The sequence below is a fragment of the Branchiostoma belcheri genome, unplaced genomic scaffold (assembly GCF_001625305.1).
Source record: "Branchiostoma belcheri isolate BF01 breed outbred unplaced genomic scaffold, Haploidv18h27 scaffold52, whole genome shotgun sequence".
Classification (NCBI taxonomy): domain Eukaryota; kingdom Metazoa; phylum Chordata; class Leptocardii; order Amphioxiformes; family Branchiostomatidae; genus Branchiostoma; species Branchiostoma belcheri.
Window position 1 is genome coordinate 2,276,478 of NW_017804154.1, and position 25,458 is coordinate 2,301,935.

The 25,458-nt window shown below is 39.6% G+C and overlaps 3 protein-coding genes across 5 annotated transcripts; 1 reads left to right on the plus strand and 2 right to left on the minus strand.

Annotated features, from left to right (window-relative positions):
- Window positions 1-321: 321 nt before the first annotated feature.
- On the minus strand, window positions 322-17,428 carry LOC109480784 (tyrosine-protein phosphatase non-receptor type 9-like). Of its 2 annotated transcripts, XM_019783086.1 has the most exons (12): window positions 17,310-17,428; window positions 15,043-15,186; window positions 9,729-9,818; window positions 7,803-7,927; window positions 7,313-7,418; window positions 6,182-6,292; window positions 5,285-5,958; window positions 4,971-5,061; window positions 4,518-4,666; window positions 4,171-4,321; window positions 3,628-3,835; window positions 322-3,327 (listed from the first exon to the last, which is right to left on the minus strand). In XM_019783086.1, the coding sequence occupies exons 1-12, from the start codon at window positions 17,367-17,369 to the stop codon at window positions 3,107-3,109; spliced, it is 2,130 nt and encodes a 709-aa protein (XP_019638645.1). In that variant the 5' UTR covers window positions 17,370-17,428; the 3' UTR covers window positions 322-3,106. The 2 variants fall into 2 exon arrangements, with proteins under 2 accessions (XP_019638645.1, XP_019638646.1); XM_019783087.1 differs by lacking the exons at window positions 15,043-15,186; window positions 17,310-17,428 and adding an exon at window positions 12,712-12,856.
- A 966-nt stretch (window positions 17,429-18,394) lies between these two features.
- Window positions 18,395-20,355, plus strand: LOC109480806 (28S ribosomal protein S36, mitochondrial-like). 2 transcript variants are annotated; one of them, XM_019783122.1, is made up of 4 exons: window positions 18,395-18,485; window positions 19,064-19,124; window positions 19,463-19,605; window positions 19,938-20,355. In XM_019783122.1, exons 1-4 carry the CDS (start codon window positions 18,438-18,440, stop codon window positions 19,953-19,955), a joined length of 270 nt encoding a protein of 89 aa, XP_019638681.1. In that variant the 5' UTR covers window positions 18,395-18,437; the 3' UTR covers window positions 19,956-20,355. The 2 variants fall into 2 exon arrangements, with proteins under 2 accessions (XP_019638681.1, XP_019638680.1); XM_019783121.1 differs by having other exon boundaries at window positions 18,405-18,485; window positions 19,064-19,133.
- Window positions 20,356-21,012: 657 nt separating this feature from the next.
- LOC109480805 (RAB6A-GEF complex partner protein 2-like) lies at window positions 21,013-24,484 on the minus strand. Its single transcript, XM_019783120.1, is given in 9 exon segments — window positions 21,013-21,488; window positions 21,895-22,072; window positions 22,246-22,262; window positions 22,265-22,372; window positions 22,699-22,830; window positions 23,048-23,197; window positions 23,311-23,394; window positions 23,561-23,706; window positions 23,897-24,484. Coding segments are annotated over 9 exon segments (1,152 nt in total). The 5' UTR covers window positions 24,010-24,484; the 3' UTR covers window positions 21,013-21,264.
- Window positions 24,485-25,458: the final 974 nt, after the last annotated feature.

Consider the following 25,458-nt stretch of genomic DNA (forward strand, 5'->3'; position numbering starts at 1 on the left):
AGTCTGTAATCTTGCTACATTGGATTTTACCACCTTGCTACATGGTGAAGTCAAACACTAGCAGTAACCATGGTGATCTGCCCCTGGGTCCTGCTTCATCATCACTAACCATACTGACACCCGTGGTGTGTACATGTATGTATGTGTTTGAGCCTGGTAAGATTAGCCCAGCAGGGCGCCACAAGGGTTCGTAATAAATGAAATGAGTGTCTCCTGCAGGTCATTGACCTTATTTGTTTGGCGCCAAAGAAGAAACTGACATAAAACAATGTTTCCCACCTGGGAAGATGAAACATTATAGGAATATAGCCCAAGGACTCATAAGACTGCACATTTTAATAGCTACTTAAATACTTTCCAAGTTACTGTGTTTGTATACTACACCATCAGTCACAAGAACAGATACAAAATAATGAACATGGCTATGCTTCCTACATGTATATAATTTCTATATTTATCATACACACTTTTTATCATGTTTTTTTCTCTACTTTGAAACATATACATAGCTTTACATTACAAAAGTTTGCACAGGCACTTCAGGGACAAACAGTGCACGTCAGCATAGAACACAGACAGGTTTCTGTATACATGGTATGTACCACCTACTACAGGCGTAAATAAAAGTTTTAGATACAAGGCTTCAGACAGGTGTGTCATGCAGCAGCTCCCCCTAGCTACAGACCTGGCACTGCACTTCTTTCACACTGAGTTGTCCTTTGATATTTACAACTGTAGCTTGCATTACTGTAAACATGAGTGGCTCATAAGTTAGAGGTTAGTTTTTCCTTGGTCAGAAATGACGATCAGAATCTGCTCAGTCACATGGCAATATGAAGCTTAATAAGCAGGTAACTTTTACCTGACTGGTCTAAACACATTAAGATTTTCTTTAGCGCTTCATACTGTTCCAGTATCAACACAACTTTTGTGCCAAAAACCTTACATGTAGCAAGATGAAGGTAAATAACTGGAACAGTGTGGTTTCAGAAACAGTCAGGTATTTCTTCTAGATCTCTACATGCCAAACATCTTTTTTTATGAAAGTCTGTTGGTTAAGAGCTTTGACAAGTACCTGCAAACTTCAATTTTTTTTCTCAATACCTAGTCTGGAGATATTTCACTCTAGAATTGTTATGGTTTTGGAAAGCTCAATACAGTAGAGGCAACATCTACAGACCTGCTGAGAAACACAAACGTAACAATCGATTCATCCTTCCATACATACCTATTCAATAAACTTAAACCTTCTCCATGGTTTTCAATGTGCGTCTGGTTATAATGTATTCTACAGGGTAAAGTAAACCATCCCTAAAATAAACTGAACATGCACTCAGTGCTTTCTCTTTCACACATCTAGAACGGGTAAGTGTATCACATTTTGTGAAATATTCCATCATTAAAATTATCAATACAAAAGCAATGCTATGGATACGGGTTAACAGTAAAGGAAAGCTTTTCAAGCTCTTTATAACTTCCAGTGATCACAATCAATATGTCAAATAAATATCGTAGAATAAGCCAAGCAGAAAAGAAGTAGCAAGCAAATGTTGAAAGAAATCTATTGTAGTTTTACCTACCATCTATGAATTACATGTATGAGAAGCAGTATACATGGTGCTTGAGGCACCCCAATGCCATGTTAGGCAGCATGGACAATGGATCTCTTGGTTTTATGCACCCAACTTTTCAGATCTTTCTATAAGTGGCATTTGAACCATATGTATATCAAGTTTCCGAGCAAAACATAACTCTCTTGAAAGACTCTTGAAAGAATTTTCCGGGCCTGGAAATACCATACCAACAACAATCACCATGCCTTTATATACAGCTTTTAGATAACTGTACAATTGTAGACCCTAAACCGTCAATATGGAAGCAATTGCAAACTTGTTACCTGGGCTTTAATGAAGGATGCTGGCTTCTGATACATTCATGTTTGCCATTTGCCATGGTCATATATAAGGTTAAGAACCACTTGTATAGTACACAATAATAATTACATATTAAATATGTCTGTCAATAAATATGTCCTTAGTGAACAATAGGGATGTAACGGAAAATCTAACAGTGATGCTCTTTCAAACAAATGTTACAAGAAGGTACATTTTGTTACAAGTGATATAATCTTATTAGTAGGCTTGGCTTTTGTTATTTAAATAATACATATACTTGAATGAATTTCTTTACAACTTACTGGCCAACAGTCATTAACAGAAAGTAAGGAAACCAACAAAGCATTTTGTCACCTCATCTTTACAAGGGCAATAATTTCTGGTTATTACCAAAAATTTCCACAATTTCTCTATGAATGCCTTTGCATGAAACATTTGCCATCTTGGATATGCAATACATATTAGGCCAGGACTTACACTACAAAACCAAGAACAACAGAGATGTAGAATTCTGATATACTGGGAACACAACAAAATACACAACCAAGGCTGTTGGTATCTGAAGAGCCCAACTTTGAAATAGAACTTTTGTCTAGCTCACCTGGTGTGTGATTGAAAAAAAGAAGCTAGTATTAACAACAGAGTTTCATTGGGGTTTCTCCTCTCAAAGAGCTGGCAAGATCAACAAGGGTGCTTGGTAGGTTTTCCTGTAGTTACAATGAAGTCATCTGTACAAGTTGGCCCCTTCATGGTATGAATATACACTGTTCACAACTTTGAAAATGAGGCACTTTACACAACATCACTACAAAAAAATCAATTCATATCTGCCATCATGACCATTCATCTTTTCTTTCCAACTACAACATGGTAAGGTCTAGAATACACGGATCCATGGGAAAATGAGGTAAAGAGTTTGGTTTTGATACTTTTTGAAAGTTGCCTACAGGAGTTGTCATTTTCACTTGACGGACACGCATTCACAATGCATGGAGCCTCCTGACTTCACCCTATAAATACTGCAGTGGACAATTCAAGACAGGGTATATACTTTACAGGTTGGACTGCAAGATGGTTGGTTTGGTTACAAACTTCAGTACAAAATAGGGAACACCAAAAATGACCTGGACTCCATTCCAAGGTTAGTACTTTCTGGAGCACGTTTCCTAGGTTTTTCTCCGATCACATCAACAAATAGGTGGAGGCGACGCTCAGTCGCTGTCGCTGTCGTCGTACTGCCCGTAGTCCACCTGTCCCAGGGTGCCGTGTCTCTGACAGTGCTCGATGATGGCCGTGTGACAGAAGTGGTACTGGTCCGGTGTCTGGATGCTGAAGGCTCGCTGGGTGCGCATCCGTTGTACCGTCTCCTTCACGTTGACCGTTCCGATGTCGGCCAGCCGGTCCAGACAGATATCCAGCGTACAGAAGGTGCCTGGAGCACACATGGACAGAACGGTTACTTCTAAGTAGTTCTAAGTAAAAAGTTTTCACAGCTGCTCATTGATTTGCCAAGAGCACTATCCTAATAATCAAACTTGTTTAATGCTGTACACATCACAAGCCACCTATAAGTTTCCTTGTTCAGAAAAAGATTCCAAAACCACAAGTTCAAATGGTAATATTTGACTTAAAGAGGGACAATAAATACCACTTTCATCTAAGAAGAGGCAGCATAAAATGCTACAAATAATGACACTATACAGCATCAACATGCATAGTTGATCCTGCCCACCTGTCCTGCCTATCCCTGCGCTGCAGTGTACCACGATGGGAGGTCCCCTGTGGTGCCCCGCCCAGGCCGGCCCCATGGCCTTACACCCGTCAGCCTGGTACTGCCGCACCTCCGCCAGGAAATCCAACATGGCCGCCGCCGAGCGCGGCACGCCGAAGTCTGGCCAGCTCGTGAACTGGAAGTGTGCGACCTCCCGAGACTCATCCGTCTGAGAAAAAGGAACAAACATTAAGCATTAGCCAGCTAAATCTTTGTCAATTGTGGAGATTGAAGACTACATTGTAATGTGCATCTATGTTAAGGTTTAGATGAAATTTCCGTTACACCAAGAGAAAAAGGCAAAATGATTTTAATGATGATTTACATGGAGACTGCACAACACAACATGACAATATTAAGTCATTTTTAGACAACAATTATCAGTACAAGTTACTCTGATCTTTGTACTGAATGCAACACCAAAGTGTCTAAAAATCCTGCAAAGTCTCTTCAAAACATCTTCAAACGACTCTAGCTACATGTATAATCAAACGTGTCCCCCACCTCCAGGTTGTCCAGCTTGAGTCTGGAGATGGTGTAGTCATCCCCTGCCTGGATCTCCAGATTGGTCACTCGGAAGTTGGCGTAGTGGTCAAGCATGCCCTCCTCATTCGGCCAGTACTGACCACACTTCAGCCGCCCTCGCTCTACCACTCTGAGGGGGAAAAATATGCTTTGTGAGAACTAATGCATAAAGGAGAGCATACCTAATGTTAAATGTATCGCAATAAATTATTATAAATTATGCTGCGGTGTGATTTTGAGTACTTAAGTATGCAAGCAATTTCAATAACCAAATAGCACAGTTGCCAAATTCCAATAACCAATCACTGTAAGGTACGTTCCCTTACCTGGTTGTCATGACGATGATGAGCACCTGTTGTTCCCACACCATGCGCCAGAAGTCGGGGAATGTTCTGGGTAGGGGGCCTTGGGTGGCGATGAATGCGTTCTTGTGCTTGTAGGCATCCATGAAGTTAGCGTTGATGTAGTCAGTCGTCTGCAAAATGTGGGGAGAAGAGTGACCAATTTTTACTGAGTGTACTAAGCCCTATTCAAGTTTTGAAAAATATCAATTCACCAGGTGCATTTTGTAAATTAATTTGTTAGAGAATGAATACTATGCAGTATATTTTATGCCACTATTCTTCAAAAATGATCTTCAAGTTGACTACACAGGATCCAATTCAAAGGTCTTATAGCAACATAACAAATCAATGGTCTGACCTGTTTATGAGTGATGAAAATAGTCTTTATATTTTTGGTGTATAGATTTCTTAATTATGTCAAGGAACTTCACTTACATCATCCTCATCCAAGATGTTGAGCTTAACTCTTGAGTGGTCCAAACTCAGAACGTCTGTATATCTGTTCTTACACTGGTTGTATGGAGCCCTGGGGATTGGAATGGCAAAGTTAGCCTTTAGAACATTAGACATTAACATTTTTATAACCCACATAGAATAATAAAAGGAAACAATATATTTGAAATTGTGTTGGTTCCTAGCTACTCAAACAAAATCCTATTACAAACAGAATAAAGGAGGGAGTGAATTTACAGCTGCAACAGAGACACAAACCCCTTCCCTCTTCTAAAAAGATGAGCAATCTGCCTTACTTGGAGCAGTTGAATGTCCCAGCTGGTGCCTCAGCTCTGATCATGGCGTACTCCTTGTAGATTCCCCTTTTCCCTGTTGTCTTCAGATGCACGCAAAGTTGGTCCATGGTCATTCCCCCCTCTTCTACTGTGTGAATGGACTCTTCTTCAAAATTTGTCAGGTAAGTCTTTCTGGGCAGTGGCGGCGGCGGCAGGCTTTCGTCCTCCTCGCTCGAGTCCTCGTCCACTATTCTGTCGTCCACAGCAGCCTGAGCATTCCCGTTGGTGGTGTGGTCCACACTTACCGCCTGCTGCTTCTCCACACCCTGCCTCTCTGAGAAGCCACTATCTGTCTCTGTGGGTGTGTTTCCCTCCGACTTGGCCGCTTTGGTAACATCCACAATGCCGTTCAGAGCAACGTCAATGTGCTCAGTGTCTGAGTTCTGGGAGCTGGCGTCCGAGTCGTGTTCCTTGTCGTTCTCAGTCCTGTTTTTCATGTTGGGACTGACGAAGGGCGTGTACTCGGAGGGGGAGGGCGGTGTGTCGTTTGGTCCGGCGTGGTCCTGGGCCAGGGAGGCGTTCCAGCAGCGCTGCAGCCACGAGGGGTGGTCAATGAGCAGGTCTCCGCCCAGGTGGGTGGGGAGGGCAGACAGGGGAATGAAGTTGTGCAACTCGGATATATCAATCACGTGGACCTGCCGAGGAAATGACATTCAGCATCACTAAACAGATATATTACCAGCCTAGGAACAAACGTCTTGTTAGTAGTGACTACTGTGCTACTTTGATCCAACTCACAGTACTTTTGACAATCATTCATTCCAAATGAAAATTCAATGAACACCCAATTTCGGCACAGGGCCAGCTTACACAATACAAGAACAGTACATAGGAAAATACAATAATGACAGTACTCACCCTTTCTCGAAGCTTTTCTCTGACAAACTGCCGTAGTACGCTGAAGGGCACCTTAAACCACAGGGGTGCAGTCACGATTAACATCCGCTTCATGCGCGCCGGGTACCCTCCCTAAAAGTAAAACCAAGACAGACATCACTTGACTTGTGTACAACAGAAACAAACACTCCATTTAGCTTATATAATACATAATATCACAGTCCTCACTTGGAGTAAAAGCGTAACCTAAGTGAACAAAGCCCTAAAAGGCAAAACAAGATAATATTACAGGAAAGCTACGGCTCAGATTGCAACATACTATACACTCACTTCAGACAATCTAAAGAAACCTATTATATAAACAGTGTCCATTTCATGCCCTTACCACCACTAACTTGAGAAGAACAAAGGAAATCTGTGCTGAGAAAGGCCATGCAGTTAATGTAAAATTTTCTCCCTAACATATCCTAAAACTGACAACATTCAGCTCTCGGTAATATGCTACTGCTACATAATCAAGTAGCTGAATAAAATGGGAATTAAAGCTACATTTTATAGCAGACTTGTAGATAGTACCAGTTGGCTACTTGTGTACCTCCTGACCTACTCCTGACCAAACCCGTCTGTGTGGCCTGCCTTCCAAACCAATTAGCTTCATTCTGGCACCTCAGGAAATGCTGCTATTCAGCCTTTGTCTTTATGCTAATCAGGTTATTTAGGCCAGGTGGCTCTATGGTTTCTTGGTCACAGGAATCAGTAAAGCAGCTCTTTTTGGACTAAGTAAGATATGTGAAGCCTTTTGATCACATTATATCTACTAATTTCTGTCATAATTTTGTTCACAACTTATCCTATATTGCTTCATTATCATAGCTCATCAGATAGTCTTCTAAAATGTTTCTGTAATATGCAACCTAAGGCTACCGAAGGAACCATCTATTATCTATCTGTCAGGCTACGTACATGTGTATCTGAAACTTTGAAAACCAGTGCATTTGAGAGATTTCTAGTGTAGGACCCAGGTAATGAGGTATGTGCAAGAATACTGGGGATGCTGCATGGAAATCTCTTTCGACACATTTCTCAGGTTGGCCAATATATGTAATCTGGCAGAGAGATCTTACACAGCACATGGTGTGTTCTGGAGCTCACCTTGAGCAGATTTAGGATCTTCCTGCTAAGGTCGTAGTCGAAGTTACTGTAGGCAGAATCTGTCATGTCATACACGAAGATGAGCCCATTCCGCTGGGTCTGACGGCTGCAGGAGGAAGTAACACATCAACATGTAACAAACTGCAGTGATTCTTCTCCAATATTGGTGCTACTTGTCTTCATGACAAGGAAAATATAAAGAGCAACAGCGACGGGCAAAAAGGGTCAAGAAAGGAGAAGACTTAACAAGTCAAACTTTATTGCACAACAATTGTAACAGAGACATATGATATCGGAAGTTTACAAATCATTTTATAACCTTTGATTTTCAGTCAAGCATTTATAATATAAAATCTGGTTGTAGCATTTATAAAATCACTTGGTGTAATTGAAATTATACATACAACATGACTTTGTTCGGAATGTCTCCTTCCCTGAACAAGTCGACCAGTCTTCATATGGCCATTTTTGATACAACAAAGGGCCTTACTTTTCAAGTGCTTGGTCCAACTGGTAGATCACCCCCTTGAGTGTCAGCTGATGTGTGCTTTTGCTGGGATCGTGAAGTTTGGCTGTAAACAGAGCGATGGCCGCTCCGTTGTAGTCTCGGGTGGGCTGTGGAGGTAAAGCATGTGTTACAAATACATGCACCGTAATCCTTTACACTGGATATATTACTTCTCTACTATAGTCACTTCTCTACTATAAACTCACTACACCTGACACCTGCAAACATATGTTCTGTGTTTTTAGTAATGTTACTACTATCCAAGTACAAGATAGCAGGCCTAGAAGTTTAGGTGCTAAGAAACTATCTTCTTTCTGTTCTACTGCCAGAAAACTTAATCTTAATATAGATGAAATCCAGATGTACTCATTTTGGCATGTGTTCAGAAAAAAGTCTCGCCCTTTCGACAGATGGGAAAAGATACACAGCAATGCTTACACATCAAAAAGTTGTTAAACCACCAGAAAATGTGATATTACATGTAATTGTCATAAGGTGACATAAAAAGTCTGATTGCAAAAAGGAGATAAATTTGTCCTTTACTACACAATCATGTCCAGTGTTGTCTACTGGGAATGGCCTACATAAAATCAATGTTCTGTAGTCCAACATAATAAAAAATCTAACAGGCTTGCATTTTACTGAACACCATTTCATTATGGTACAAGTAAAACTACACATAATATGGGCTATTGGGTTATACTGCATACACCAGGAATACAGTGTGATACATATACATGATTAACATGATATTGAACCATCAAAACCTACCAAAAACATCAGAAACTAGAGTTCCCCGATCTCATACCTTCGCCAAATGCGATGTTAATCTTTATGACTGACAAATTATACATTAGATTATTCCCCCCTGATTTAACAAATAGGAACCTAATTTTCATGAATTATATCATTTTATCATAATCTAAACCAAAAGACAGTCTTATATTAACAAACAATGCATTCTAGTTTTTCCTAATAAATTATGCAAATGAGGTCCTGATTTGAATAAATTATGTTTAATGATGTTCACCTCAACTTAACTTTCAAATACCACAAGTATGAAATTCCAGGCAGTTATTACATAATTATAAAATTTTCTCATTAATTATGCAAATTAAGTCATTATTAATATAATCAATATCTGCCTGTGTTTCTCTCATTGTCAATTACCAATGTCACAAGCTTCAATTGTCCTATCATGGAATGCAGCTGATTTATAGAATTTCCCCATAAATTATGCAAATTACATCCATATTTGCATAATTGTCACATAATTTTATTAAGCATCACGTAAGCTACCTACATACCAAAAATCATGACAATCCGTCAACCGGTTCTTGAGTTATACCCTTTTTTAATATTTTCAAGAATATATCCCTGCAGTTCCAGAGCAAGCCGCTAGGGGGCCCAAACTCATGTCACTTCTTCCCCAACACAAGAGCTACCTACCATCTACATTTCATGACCATAGCATGTCTAGATCATGAGATATCAAAACCGGAAGTTCAGCTGCAGTACTATAACAAGCCGCTAGGGGGTCCAAAATCTAATCATTTTGAGGTCTCATCAAGACCTACCCACCTACCAAGCATCAAGACAATCCATCAAGGCCTTCTCAAGTTATCGTGTTTACAGACACACACACACACACACACACACACACATACACGAACGCCTCTGAAAACATAACCTTCTTGGCGAAGGTAAATACAGTGTAAGTATTGTTTTGGCTTAACGTTAAACTCATCATGGACATACTGATACATATATTGTGCATATATATACATTTATAAGTGCAATATCTTCCATTTACTTATTGACTTATTACCCTTAATGCCAGTTTCAACAAAAACTCTCCAATTCCTTCCAGCAAAACTGTAGGCCAAATTCTATCTTCCAATTACTTACCAGGACAGTGAACTTCCCCGTCAACAGTTCACTCTTCAGAGGGTCCTCTGTTGGGTGGAAGTTAAAGATACTTTCCTTGTAACGAGTTGCCTGCAGCAAGAGGTGATAAAAACCACAGGGATCAATTATGTCCTGTACTGTAAAAGGTGAAGCTGGGAATGAATGTTGCTTCCACTGGTCCTGATGTTATAGAGGACAGTTGGTTCTAGTACCTGGTATTTGTGGCTAAATATGGCGACATAACACCTTCTTCCTAGAAATGCATCCCCCTTAGTTTGAACTGGTCAGCCAGGCTTCCTTATGCAACAATTGGTCACACCCCTCCATAACAATGGAGCAGTAATACTTTTCCTTTATTGGTTATTGGTTTTCTTTCTGAACATGTTGTTTACAAAACATACAGTTGTACATGATTTCAACACCCATAATGGAAGTTTCTGATAATGCTACAAACTTATAATTTTTAAGATGGTCTTGAAAAGGTCACTAGCTATAGGATACCTTGGCTCATGATTAAATCAAACCACCTATCCCCATAACCTATTTTCCTGGAACTGCTTCCTTTTTCCTCTGGATGGCCAGAAGGGAGTGCTATTTTCCCGTAGATTATACATAACTAGCAGACTTTTTACATAATTTTGCTTGTGCGACTTGTGCAGCGCGTGTTTGGGGATAGGGGACAAGCACACCAAAAAGCTGATTATTGAGGTTACTTGCTTTACTTTGCTCGACCTTTAGCTTGGATGCTATAATATCTGAATGTCTAATGCAGTAAGCCCTGGATTCAATGCGTTTTAAGACCTGCGCGCAAAACGAGTATTTTATTGTGTACTGTAAAGTAATATGCATTTTTCACTTCCTAAAATTAATGTCTGTCGGAATATAGCACTCCTTCTGGATTTTAGTACTCCTTTAGGCTTTACTGCAACTTTTAGAAATAACCAATCAGTGTAGTGTGATGGAGCTTGTCAACAGTTATACATGTACAACAACTGTATGGTTACACAATGTCTTTTTCACATAACTTTTCCAATTCTGGAAGTATATTAGCCTTCTTTTGGTGGATGCCTTTTGCTTAATATATGCACATTTATAGAACTAAAATAAATTTCCACTTACAAAGCATGCACAGGGTAGCCTTTATGTCAATGCCAGACCTTCTCAGAATAGTACCATTGATCCAATTTCCAATGTTGGTAACCCTGTCTGGGAAGGGCCACTAATACACGCCCACACATTTCTACCAGCTGATATCATGGGAACAGTTTCAGGTCCCACCCTGAGCCTCACCCCACTTCATGGCCCACTCAATCAGTGACAAGTTTCCCAACTTTCTGTTTCTATAGTGATGCAATAGAAACTGCACACAGATGATGATCACATGTTTGCCAGTCATTACAATATTAATAATAAGCAGAAGTTCATCCAACTTGCCAGGCAACACCATCATGAAAAAGCATTATTTGCTGACTTAAGTTGGTGGGCGTAAAAGCAAATATTGGTTTATGACTATCCCCTTTCAATGACATCATACTGCCCCTCCCACATTCAGGGAAGTCCCTTTAATAGCTTGTTACATACAAAATTGCAGCTTGGTAGCTTTATATAAACTTGTTATATCTAAATATCCATTGAATTCTACTTTGTATTTGACTTTTTTGTTACCAAACTATATCAAAATCCTGTCACTCCCACTTTAATTGCAGGGGATGTGACTCACAGATTTCCAAGAAGTCACAAATTCAATATTCTTCAAAATGTTTAACAATCCCTCTCCCCAGAGGTTTCTCTCAGAGCACTTTTTGTTACATTGGTCTGTAATGCAACAAAATGAGTGTTTGCTATATTTGCAAAGTTCACAGACACATAATGATGAGGTGGAACTTTAACCATTTCATTGTCTAAAATATAGATTATTAAGATTATCACACATTCACAGGATGTTGGCTGACATAGGAAAAAACTGCACATAATACCTTGCTTCAAACAGACATCCAAGAATTCATGATGTACTCTAATACATGTACTGTATTAGTTTTTACACACACTAATAGTAATACATCTTGTGTATTAAAACATTTCAGGCAACTGCAACTTAGCATTAACTCGGAAAAGGACTACTGTTATATTAAACATCTGTCAAATGTGCCAATGTTGTATTTTGACCTCGCTCTAGTGTTTACTTTAAATCAGGCTGTCTCCAACATTTGAAAGACCTGCCTGGCAACTACCCAGATTGTTGCAGGCTTCTATAAAGAAACATTGGCAAGCATTTGTACTGGCTCCAGGCCCATACAGAATAGTTTATATTGGCACATTCTGCACATAGCTCCAGAATTAATCCTTCTTTGGTGTGATGACAATAAGTAAACTGATTTTTCTGCACATACACACTTGTATTACTATTCCTGGGCAGCATTCCTGGGTATGAAGGATAAAATCTGCTGACATCATTATCATACTACATTATTATACTTTAGTGATTTAGTGTCCTTCAGTTTGAAGACATTAACAAGGTCAGATACTACACAGCACAGGGGAGTGCACATGACATTGAGTGGGAATGATATGCACAGTTTCCTAAATCATTTTCCCCCAAACAAGTGTAACATTTATATGAGTATGTATGACATAGGTGTATTGTAACTAAGCGAGAACACAAACTTTCTGCTGCACATTTCTTCATGATATAAAAACAACATATCAACATATTACAGAAAACAAATTTCAACTTCTTTGAAAACAGATAGAATCAATTTCAACCACCATATAGACAAACAAGGCAATTCATGAACATAGGCTTCACAATGAATCACCTGATCAGAAGTCAATTTTCAGAGGAGCGTCAGACTTTGTATGGCTCACCCCTCCTTCTTGAGTCACTTCCACCTTTCCCAATGTCAAGGTTCGGTAACCGTACTATGGCCAGTTCTGCTAGTAATAATACTGACAGATTACTACTACAATCAAATCTTTAACTCACTTGTTTGCCCTTCATGAAACACTCCAGTCCTGGGCACCTGGTTCTCTGAGGGGATACTTGGTTATTCCTGATTATCCAAACTTGCCCAGTGACTGCACCACAACCAGGCGACTGACTCCGGGGACAGGAAGCACTCTGTTGAGCCATGTGCTGGCAACTGTTACTGTCTAGTAATGGTCATGTGACCCGTGTGTAGGCACTGAACATTCCTGGGTGTGGACTGGCTGTCTATGGACGTCACAGTCCATACATAGAAACAAGGTGGTTTGGGGCCAAAGTTTCCTGTTGATTGATAGGCTACAGGCAGATTTGGAGGGTGTTACACTTCTCTGGACTGACCTAGGCCAGTTGACACATGAAACTACTATATACAGAACAGCTGTGTCAAAAAATCTGGTGTAAAACATAAGTTACTGAATAACCTGCGTTAAAAAAAATCCTCGAGTTGTTTTCCAAGGTTAGCACTTTGAGACTATCTTTGTAAATTACTAAATAACTGCTGTTTGGTTGAGTTACTATATTTTGCTTCTTTCCATTCTTTGTAATGACCTTACATCCTGATTACTTCTTGTTAGGTAGTTTTCTCAATGCTTTTAGTCTTACTGTAACAAAATCAAGACATTCAAGTCTGGCAAAGGATATGCATCATGTGTACTTGCTACTCTAAGGCAATCAGTCACAATATAGCTTGTTTTTCACACCCTTCTCTTGTTTAAACAGGGGATATACAACGGTGCAGGTGTCATGTATATTACATACTTATCATGCCAAACCGACCATTTTTCAAATTCATAATTTAAGCTATGGATTACCCCACGAGGCGGATGCACATCCGGACATAAATCACGTTGCAACCTGATCTGTGCAAATTATGTATGCCGTGAGGGCCCATGAACTCCAGCCTGTACGTTTATCCTTATATGTTTTTCACAACTGTGCCAACATTTACTACCCTCTTTTATTGTATTGACTACCCGGGATAATGTTGACAATACACTTGAAGCATATAAGGAAAATCATTAGAAAGCAATATTATAAATTTACAAGGCATCTCCTTTCAGTTTCATACAGAAAAAAACAATAATTAACAAACAGCTTTGCATTAAAGTTGCCAGATGGGAGGAATTCTGTAGTGCCGGTGTTCAGGTACAACTGTCAGTTTGGAAAGAAGCTTCGTTGATAATCTAGGATGACTTTAAAAGAGACAGCAGAGTGACCTTGCCATCTTGGATCCCATCCAAACACCCAGAAAGATCAACAACACAAGGTCAGGACGTAATCCAACTATTTTGACAACACGCAATGTTGTGGCTCACTACAAACTGTATCCAGGCATTTACATCTGGGGCCTGTGGATATCTTATGTCATATTTGCAAGTCGTGCTCCATACAACAAGTAATTAAACTTCAGTCAAAAACACTCTTATGACTATAATATTCAAGCTAGTTTTGTCAATGTCAACCCTGGTGATATTGATACAGTACAAGTGAGTTGCCAAACACTGCCCATATGCTGTATTCTATCAGTCATTCAATCAGCAATTTGGACCCGATCCAACAGACAATTGGGCTCGACTAGAATCCAATCAGCGTCTCTAACATCATTACACATCCATACCCATCAATCCTCAGGCAAGTCTGGTGCATTTCTAAGAAAGTCGGTGTGCGGCAGCTACATCATTTGTGGTAATCGTGACTGAGATGTGGTACAGAATCTTTGACACCTGCCTGTTGTACTACATGCACAGTCAATCCTTCTTAACACATGACTAGAAAACCACAACATTGACTTAGCGTAAGTTGAGAATTTTCACCACGTATCCCAATGTTTTCAGCTTACAACTCTCCAACATCAAATCAAATAGATAGACCCAGGATAGTATGTTTGATGGGTTCTCAGAAAAGCAACAACAAATTCACACTAACCCTTAATCAACAATATTTTGGAACTTAAGTTGTGAGTGAACAGATATAAGGACCTGATGTACTGTACTTACCTAAAGACTTGCTTTGACCATCTGTACAAGTGACCAAAGTGACCACTTTTTAGTGAACCTTAGAAAATTTTTACCATTGATACAAGTACTAAGGATTCTGTCTATAGCAACCACCTGTCTACATAGTCTTAGACAAGATTATATCAGTCCTCTAAAAAGTCCTAACTGGTCTTCTTGGGCAGTTTTGGGAAAAACAGCAAAGAAAACCTGATGACAAGTCCTCCTTCACTGTTATTGTTTTACCAGCAGGTACATACATGTATGACCTACTGTATACTGTTGTATAGCTAGACTTGATTCACAGATGAAGATGATACCAGAAAAATTGACTTACAGCGTATTGAGCGTAGAGGTCGATGGCCCTGTTCACGTCAAACTTCCTGGCCATGAGGAACTTGACAGCCGTGTCCCAGGGGAGAGGTGCGGCATTGTGCTGCGACCGCCAGAAGTTGATGCGCTGGAGAAACTCAGCTGTGGCCTGCGAGGAGAACGCAACATATGTTACATTTGTGCAACAATTTTTCTTAATGTTTTGTAGTGTGTGGAGGTGAATTTTCTTGTCATCATTTCTTTAAATATAGCTCAGATGTCACTTTTGGGATTCAATGTCGACATATATCTGAGGTAATTGGGACATGATTAGATTTTGAAACTCTCATTTCTGATGAAAAAAAAATCCATAATACAATGACTGGGGAGACTAATCATCTCGAGACAATTGAATGGAAACACACACCACTATACTATAGGCCTGTGTCTTTCCTGTGGGTTTGTTCAGCACAAGATATCATGGCTAATCACCCAACAGAGGTAACAACGAACTAGGAACACAGTAAAAGCAGCTAAAGCCAAGTTGGTTTCCTGTTGTGTCTGGAGAAATGATTGCGTCTTGGAAATGAGACAATCAGAAAAGACCTACAGCATTTAAAGCTGGGAAACTATTGAATAAAACAATAATGCAAGTGATGTTAAGGAAAAAAACTAAATTCTGAAATTTTGTTTGTCTTTTGCAGTTGCCATCAATATATTTTCAATGTATGTGCGTTGATTTTTGGATATAGGCCAGGACGGCAAAAGAAAAGCAGACAAAACATAAGTTTACAAAAGGACAATTTTCTTCCCATAGCCACTATAATTGCTCTCTTTCCAGAAATCTTTCATGGCCATAAAACCTTATTTCAAGGTGATACCAGGCATAATGTTATAAGTAATGATTTCAAAGGACAGAGGGTTCCAAGGTCTCTCCAAGCTCCTAGAGCACTTAACTCAAAGATAAAGTCCAGTTCTCCAGGATATCAATATATTTTGAGGGGTTTGAGCTTCATCTAACAGTGCACTAACAAGTAACAAAAACACAAAACAATATGTCTGTTGTGTTGTGTATACAAGGCAAAGTGACCATGGTGTGAAGAAAGAATGTTTCACGAAAAAATCTATTAAAACAGCCATTGACTGTTGATGTGAAGATCAATAACTTAATTTGAACTTTAATTTATCACGTTCTTATGGATTCTTTGTTACCTTCTGGTTCTAATTGTTTTAATTGACATGACATGTGCAGGAATCATGGCATCTGATCTGTGTTTGTTCTTTTTTTTTTTTCAAGTACACAGAACAGATCTATAGACTATCAAAATATGATAATTTACTGAAGCTGGTCCTAACAGAAGTGTGAACTATATTGGGAATTTCTTGCAAAGGTCACAGATCAATTTATCCAATGTTAGTAGTGTCTTTTTTAAACCACTAAGTTAGGAGGCATGATGATGATCTTGAAGTTAGGAAGTGATCCATAATGACACATTTCACAGAACTTCAAAGCATTCATTTTTTACATAAAAGTTTAAACCCATCCCACGCAGCTGAATATATTAGTATGCCGAAAAGACCTTGTGGTTGCCTCATTTCTGGAGAAGTTTTGACCCTCTTTCCTGTTTCGTATCACCTCTTTCCAAATAAGGCCTTCATACAGGAAGAGACTCAGTACGCGACCGGAAATACGAAATACAAAAAAGTAGGGTCAGCTGGATTTTCAGAGGTTCAAGACCAAGTTTCAAAGATACAACACACTTCAACTGTATAAAACGATCATGGTAGAAGATGAAAAGCCTGTGATTCTACAGTGTTTGTGTCCACATCGCCGTAGTGTGAAGCTGTATGTCAAACCCGTCTAGTTTTACTGGAGTTCCATACGTCATACGCAGTTATCATAAACTATCTGATCTCAGAAGATGTAGCGGACAGAAACAGTTGAGAGGAGATTCAAACAAAGCCCTTTTCTTTTTAACAAACTGATTAAAACGTGCATGTTTAGGCAATTTTAGAGTACCACAGTAAACGCGGACTAAAAGAAAAGCGCCCAGGAGTCAGCAGACGGGAGCGTTCTCCTGCATACAGATCAAGGCGGAAATGAGACATTCTTGATATTCTGGACGGGAGAAACGCGATGCGAAAACACGCTGATTCCTCCACGACACGGGCTGACAAAACCATACAACACCACAGATAACGTTAACCACTCTATAACGACAGCGTCACGCTCGTTTACAAGTCCAATGAGCCCCAACATATGGTGGAAAATTACAAATTACTGGGACGTACCTGCTCTTCTTCGGACGAGAGAGGGTCCGCCATGTTCTCCTCTAATGAGCAAAGGCGCATGCGCTGTTGCAATGTTTCCTGGGAAATTTCCAGGAAGCTCGTCGCCTTGGGGCTTATTAAAAGGTCATTAAATCAGAAAGTGACGTTGAAGGATCAGGGACAAGGTTATGACAGCATTTCGACGTGATATGAAGTCCTTGGCACATTCAATGTCACGAGTGCACACGGAATTTGGACAAGAATTGATGTTGGATTTAATAACGAGAAGAGGAAGATGAAAATGAAAGCTCCGGTTACATCATCAACCACTGGCGTGAAATCCAATCCTTTAGAAAAGAAAGAGTTTTTTTGATAGACTGGTCATTAACTGCAAAATCTATTGCCTCATATTCGAGATGTATTACCTATTATTACAAGACCGGGTAAGGTATTATAAATTAACCACATAACATAGCATTCCTTCCTTGATCTTTCCTTGATAATGTTAACTTTTTACATATTCATAAACTTCGGAGAATTGATTTGATTTCCTTGTGATTTCCAAACAGCTAGCCGGAACCAATTTCATCCTAGAAATGACGTTACCTCAAGTGTAAAACTTTTCATCATGTTTCTACGACTTGTCATAGTCCGTAATAACGTTAGTTAATTGTACTTTTGAAACTTCGTCAATCGTCACAATAAACCATAGCCTGGGTGCCATCCTCCGGCTCCCGGCTCAGTTTGCGCCAGCTCCCTCACTGGGCCCAGCGACCTCAGGGGGAGCTGACAGAAACTACGGAGAATGGCACCCAGGCTAAACAAACCATACCTAATCTTCATTATTTATATTGCACCTAATCTCTATCTTCTGAGACGATTTTTATTTGAGAGGGTTTTATACCTCCTTGTCACAACGAAACCATGTTAACGTTACCAAGGGAAAGTTTACGATCCAATGTTCTAAATAATGTATGTTTGGAGATCAGTGTTGCGTGTCTCAGTTTCTGGCAAATGCTCGTATTCCTGAACGTAACAACCATTTGAAATTGACGTCGTGCAACCTAGCAGTTGGTGCAATTGGAATTGCAGCCGCAAGAAGGCGCTGTAAAATTGCAACCCTTGAGATGGAAGTGTGCGTGCACCCCTATGCTTCAACCACTTGGTACATCCAAAATGGCGTCTCGCGTAATTCAGGTATGTCCTGTTTTCATAATTTTCTCGATTTCTACTATTGTTTCGAATTTTGAAAACCTACGAAAAATGTACTGTAGATCTCTAGCATCGTAGAGTCACTAGGTACGTTTGTAGGTGGCCCTTCCGACGAGGAGCCTGGCTGTGTTGCATCGAAGTCATGAAGGTCAAACTCTCCAGGGATCATCTTCAGCTTTGTCGTTGTGACAAATAAATAGCTTAAGTACCGGTATACTCAGTTGCACAGTTCTTTTTCACATCAGTAGCACTGTACAGTACCATGATACAATTACAGTATAGGGAAAGTTACTATTGCATTGATTTTCGGGCCTCGTTGTTGTGTCACTTGTTGTTGTATCAAGGTATAATGTATCTATGCTTTCTGTACTATGATGACTGTCAAATGATAATGATAAATTGCTTGAGTAACTGCTTTTTGGCGATGATGCATTGTTTTTGTTGGAATTTACGGATAAAAACAAGTCTTGTTTCAATACGTTACCAATACCTGCAAATCTGTGGAACTTTTGTAAACTGATTTGATGATAATTCATGTTGTTTGTTGTTGTTGTAAACCACAGCAGGTGACGCCCCACCTGAGGATGATCAAGTTTAGGTATGGAGCAAACCAGCAGGTACAAGGTGAGACATGTGAGTAGTGCTTACTGGAATGGATGTGGTTTTGTCACTAACATCTGTCGCTGTTCTTAAATGTTAGATTCATCTAATGTCTCCTTTTTTCAACCTACTCGCACAGATGTTAGCAACTAAAAACATACCATGGCGTAGTTTCTTTCTTTTCAGGTCCTCTTCAACCACTAGTACTTGCATAATTCTTACAATTTGAGTATTTTCTGTTACTTCCAATTTGCTCAGACTCAGATACCAGAAGGTAATGAGTTGGAGATTGATAATAATATTACATTGTACAAAGCTGCTCCATGTTGAACTGTCAAACAATTTTTATATTGTAACTCTAGCCTCGGGAAGTGCACCGCAGGCCACACCAGCAGCTGATACAGCATCGTCCAAGCCACACGCAGTCGTAACAGAGTACCTGGAACAAGTCCCTGCCAGATATAGGAGAAAACCCATTGATGCTGAGGAGATGGAATATATTCAGGTTTGCTTAAGTCTCTTACTACTAGGCTGCAGGTACAAATGTACTAGTGTGGGATTTGTATACCTGGAGGTTAGCATATGGGGGACTTGTTGGATGTCAGTGGTATGTCAAAAATGATGAAACAAAGTTTTTCCCTCCCTTGCAGTGAAATTTTCTTTATATATTCACAAAGATTACTATGTCCTTATAGTCAGCTGAAAATGAGATAGTATTGATGAGGAATAGTGGTTTCAATTGTTGTTGATATCTCGTATTCCATTTGATTTCAATTCATGGCAAAACTTAGTATCCCTAACCCTTCCGAATCAACAGTTCTTTTTCTTGTATTACAGAGAGGAGGTCCTGAATAACTGCCCACCTTGCTGCTTTGCTGCTACAGAAGATATAACACTATATGTTTTGAAGTTAAAATGGCATTGACACAATGTTACCAATGTTTCAGATACAAACAAGTGCAGTGTAGACAAAGTTCTGCTTTTGCCTCTTGGCTAGAGTTGAGGTGGCTAGCTTGTTAATGCTAGATTAAGTTAAGTTATCAAACTGATCTCATTTGATCATCAATGACTCTGAGGCTGTGGGAGGGGAAAAGAGGCCAGATCTACCTCAGTTCCAGCCTGATTCACATTTGTGTACATAACTTATGTTGTTGACTAAGCCCATATTTGAATATTAGTTTAGTTTCCTTCAATAAGAAAATGAAGGAGTATACATGTATTTAATTTAATAGTGATATGGGTCTTGTACATTAATTTCTAATGAAAAAAAAATCATTTGTGTTGATTTGTTGGAAGAAACTTAAGACTCAGTTTTGTGAGTTCTTGTATGGACAATATCTAACAGAACAAATGATAGGATCAGCTGCCAGAGTTTTGAATTACCAGATTTTTATGCCATGTTTTTAAACTTGACCCTCAGATTATATTGATGCATTTCAGACATATTACTGATCGCTTTTGTAAACACAACATACACCATAGGTGCTCAACTGCACAAAAAACTTCACAGTTTGAAGTATCTACACAGTAAATCCCTTTTGTTGTCAGGTTGGAGAGTTTTTCCCCAGGGTTGTTCCCCAGGCTAAAATTTGAATACAAATGGATGATACATGTATGCTGTTATGTCTTTAAAGACATGTAAGAATTGTACAAGTTATTCTATATGAGGTTTTAGACATTCATTGTACTGGAAGGGAAGGAAATAAAACAGCACAGTACGTGCCATGCTTATGTGGTTTGTCACAGGTGTTGTGTAGTTGACTTTTAGGACAAAGTAAATATAAAACATGTAAACAGTCGATGGAAATGGAAACTTGAACTTCATTGTAGGTATTTGCCACATACTACTGTTCAAAAGGCTCAACAACGAATAAAACTGTAAAGGCTATCAGCTAACAGACAGTTCTTGAGACTTCGTTTTTATTGCAATAGACCCTAAATAAAGTAAAACCTTTTATACAAGGAACTGTTTTACTTCCACAGTCATAAGTCTAACAAGTTAGTAACATAATGGTAATGATGTCATGACTAGATCTCTAATGGTTACATTTATATACACAATTTTTATTGCATCTGTGTATGATAAGATACTACATGTAGTACATAAAATTGGTAAGAGATACATTATTATAGGAACAAGTATATGATGAGCAGGCTGTACACTTCACACTTTAATACTGTTAGATGACTTGATCAATGACACTGCAGTGGCTTGTAGTGGATTGGTTGGCAGGACTTTGATTGGCAGATCCCACACCATTGTATCCACGGCAACAGTGCTTGGCCCTTGCCATGTGGCAGATTCTGATTGGCCGGTAGGAAGTTCTGGTTGGGAGATGGGGCTACAGGCCAGCACAAACTCAAAGTGGAGTCTCCACCTAACTGTGACTGGAACAAGAAATAGTGGATATCAGACCCCCATGAAGCATTCAGCATAGTTTTATTCAATATTCTAAAATGCTGCCTTACTTCCCTACCATTCCTTACCACAAAAAAACAATTTTACTACTAAAATCAAAGAACCCACATATTATAGAAGAAGTGGGTAAATTCGTCTTCCATTGCCTAAAAAGAAGAAGTCAAACCCAGTAAAACTAGTGTCATGTCATGTTGTAGAATATAGTATAATGTTAGAAGTAGATATAGTCTCACATACCACTGTATTTTCTTTCTATGTTGTTTGTAACTGCAATTAGCCCTCGGGCAAGTATTTGCAATAAACTTTCATTAATATTGCAAATTTCATTATTGCTAATTCTGTACACAATCTGTAGACAAAAGAAATCTCCAGTACCTATATCTGTCATGAAGGAGGGTGTGGCTGACAGCGGGATGGGCAGGATCATGTGACCCCGCTGTGTGTGCAGGCAGAACTCGTGATGGCGGCTGAAGGACATGGTGGCCACGGCCTGACTTGGCTTCCGACGACACTCCTCCGCAATGTGCTCCTCACTTTGTAAGGTCACAGTGAACTAAAACAAGAAAGCACAAAGCAGCGTCTATTGCAAAAACTTTGAAACTCTTCCAACAAATGTGGCTGGAGAATCTGTAAACTATAAACTCCAAAAACGATAGTTTGTCTTGATACTAAAAAGAGATGGGAATTTACTAGTAATAAATTCCAAACTTGACTGGGGACTCATACCTGCATACAGGGAACTGAGCACCAGCATAGTCAAAGCTGCCCACAATGTCCTCTCCTATTCTGTATGCTGACTTGAACAGTGTGAACTTCCCAACTGTTCCACGCTGGTTAGTTATGTTGTACACGTCTGAAATAGATTGTAATGATATGGCAATAAAATACAAACTGACACAATACCTGTGAATGTGATGGATCTTATATCATTTTTTATGCATTGTATCTGCAATATGCATCAAGCATTATTTGCTATCTACATGCACATCTACATCCAAAGAAAGAAAAAAATACTTCTTCTTATATTGCAGTAACTAAAAATGATAGCAAACTTCAAAATGGTAAACAAAGGTTACATCATATAGGGACTATAAATCAGTCCATACCCCATGGTAATTACATGTATACACCAGTATACCAAGTAAATAGCCTATTGCTATGTAGTGTAAGATCTCTTACTGGGACTTTTCCTGGCCGTGATGGTTGTGAGGACCTGGCTGGCCAGTTCTAACAGAGACCCTTCCTGCCGCTGCTCCTCCAGGAAGGGGTTACTGGGAGGAACCTCCTCATATACAGTGGGATCTCCCAAATCTGCTGCAAACAATGTACCATTAGTATAGAGAATCGACTTGTACTCTTACTCATGTTCTACTGCTTTGGGCAGCCTAAAGATAGTAAATTTACTCAGGAATTCAATATGTGATAAAAAATTAACATTCTATTGACTGTAAAGATATCATGGCAGTATGACTATGAGAAGGTAAGCAGAGGAGGCTTCAATCCTAGATAACGATGAAAACAGGCTCACCATAAACTACCAGCACCCTGAAAGGTACTCTCAACAGTTTAGTTGGGGCACCGACTCTCTGTGTGCCAATGGTGACTTTGTAGGAATATTTGACGGAGTGTCCTCTGTAGGAGGGCGGGGCTTCACGTGGGATCACCTCTCTGTACAAATCTGCAGCAAGCAACAGAGGCATGGATAAGTTAAGAAAATCAAACTGCAATGTTGTTTGATCATGAAGAAGAAATTGTTAGAATATGAAGTAATTTCTGGATAGTGGTACTTACAGGTTTTGGTCTCTCCTTGGTGGAGCTTCAGGTCACAGAAGAGGATTCTGGGAGCAGTGGACAGGACCGTATGACCCCGCTCACCTGAAGGTCACACAAAAGACATGCAAATCAGTTCTCAATTGTTGATAAAACTTACTAATACTAGTAGCTGAATGCACATGGTTCATATTTTCATCAACTAATGTTAGACATCACATCATATTCCTGATGAACAATGGGGATTATGCACAAAAGTGAGAGTTCTGACCTCTGCTGGGGATGAAGACTGTGTCGCTGCCCTCCTGTCCATGAGGTACCTCCCCAGTGTCCTCACCTGGCCACACCACACGGGCCTCACTCACACTACACTGGCAGTGCAGCTGTGCACTGGCCCAAGCCAAGGACTCACTGTCACTATAATTTGGGACAAAAATGATTAGTAGTACATTTTTGTAGTAAGACATGGTCTCCATAATTTTCAAAATCCCTCCCTTCATCTATCAACATTATGCCAAGGAGGTTAAATACAACCTCCTTGATTATGCCAAGCAAAACATAACGCTACATGTACTACTACTAGGAGAAAACTCGTCGTGTTTGTTACCTGTTGAGAGGAACTGCACTGTCTGATGTCTGGTTGGTGAATGACACGAAACATTCCAGTACTTCTCCTGCTAAGTACACAGTTCTGTCCAGTCTAGCCTCCACAACTATCATGGTGGTATTTTTTTCACACTTCACCAAACTCGGCTTAGCAGCACACTAGATTCACTTTCTAGCGACAGGTAGGAAACGGTAAAGTCAGTAGTACCTTAACCGTTACACAAGACTCACAAACGTTTTAAAGTCGATGTCTCCACTTGTTGTACGTAAATATGGTTCTGTTGGCGTTACTAGTTGTTCACGGACCAAAATTCAAAATTCAGGTCTAGATGGGGAGGGGGGATTTAAACACGTCACGTCGCGTCCGGAGATCCTCTGCATGCAGTGCTAATTTCGACGAATTTGCAGCGAACAAACGAGACCCTTCTCTTCTTTTAGTGTCCTCTCATCGACAACCTTTGCTTCTCGGTTCCTCCTGAGACCGGCATCGCAGCAGTTGAGGGAAAAATCGTTGCTCAAAAAGCGTTGTTTTTACCGATCAACGCAGCCAGCTGACTCTTTCTGTCAGAACTAGCGGAAAGTTAGCAGATGGTTCGTAGTAGGCGTAGTTAAGAGGAGGCAAAAGCTAGCTTCCTATTTGAACATCAGCCGATTCGATTGCAAGCTTACACGACGCTGTCAGATGTCATCCGTCACAATACTAAATGTTTAGTTACGAAATGTTGGTTTTGCATTATGCTACAAACGTTTAAGTTGATTGGATAGTTTTACATTCGTTATTTGCCCAGGTAGAAGTACAATTTAAGTGCGCCCCCTAGGGATCCCAAGGGGCCGTACCATAGCAAGGATTGGCTTTGAGAACGATTGAACGTGGACTTTTCAGATAGAGAGACAAATAGATAGAAATGCATAACAAATTAGAAAGACTTATAGCGGAGTATTGCAATGACAAGGTGATGTTCATTGTTTTTCATAGGTCATGTAATATTTCATAAAACACCTCTATTTTGTAGAACAGGTGATTAATGATGAATATATTTCCGTGCGCCTTTCAATTTGTGGGTGTGTGCGGTATAGGTAATAGCGGATTTCCAAGCAGATATTGGGTGATTTGTGCCGACTGAGAAAGATGCTGGACTGATCTAAAAATACCAGAAGGCAAATTCCAGTTGCAAACAATGAGACTTTATTCTGCTCTGTTGTAGTAGGAGGCAGAGTATATAATATTACCAGTCAAAAATAGATGTCATCATTGTTGCCTTAATATTAAGTGCCCTTCTTTGTACACTTCACATAAATATTATTATTCACAAACATAACTTTTCATCAGCAATAAATAGATGATGTCATAACCAAAATAGATGATCATCTTGAAATTTACATATTGTTAAAAGGGCTCAGTATACATAACAATGTACATATTTGAACTTCAGACAAATATGAAACAGTTGGCTAAACTTTCCTCAACATGAATAACTAGAATAAATGATAACAACACTATCTACTCAGAAAACATGTCAATCCTACTCAAACATTATGTACAGAACAGACCCTACAGGTGTA

Coding starts and splice junctions, on each gene's coding strand:
- LOC109480784 (XM_019783086.1), bottom strand. CDS start 17,369: ATGCGCCTTTGCTCATTAGAGGAGAACATGGCGGACCCTCTCTCGTCC. Junction 4,322..4,517: donor ATCATCGTCATGACAACCAG/GTAAGGGAACGT, acceptor TTTCCCCCTCAG/AGTGGTAGAGCGAGGGCGGC. Junction 3,836..4,170: donor TCAAGCTGGACAACCTGGAG/GTGGGGGACACG, acceptor CCTTTTTCTCAG/ACGGATGAGTCTCGGGAGGT.
- LOC109480806 (XM_019783121.1), top strand. CDS start 18,438: ATGCTTCAACCACTTGGTACATCCAAAATGGCGTCTCGCGTAATTCAG. Junction 18,486..19,063: donor TGGCGTCTCGCGTAATTCAG/GTATGTCCTGTT, acceptor TGTAAACCACAG/CAGGTGACGCCCCACCTGAG. Junction 19,134..19,462: donor GCAGGTACAAGGTGAGACAT/GTGAGTAGTGCT, acceptor TTGTAACTCTAG/CCTCGGGAAGTGCACCGCAG.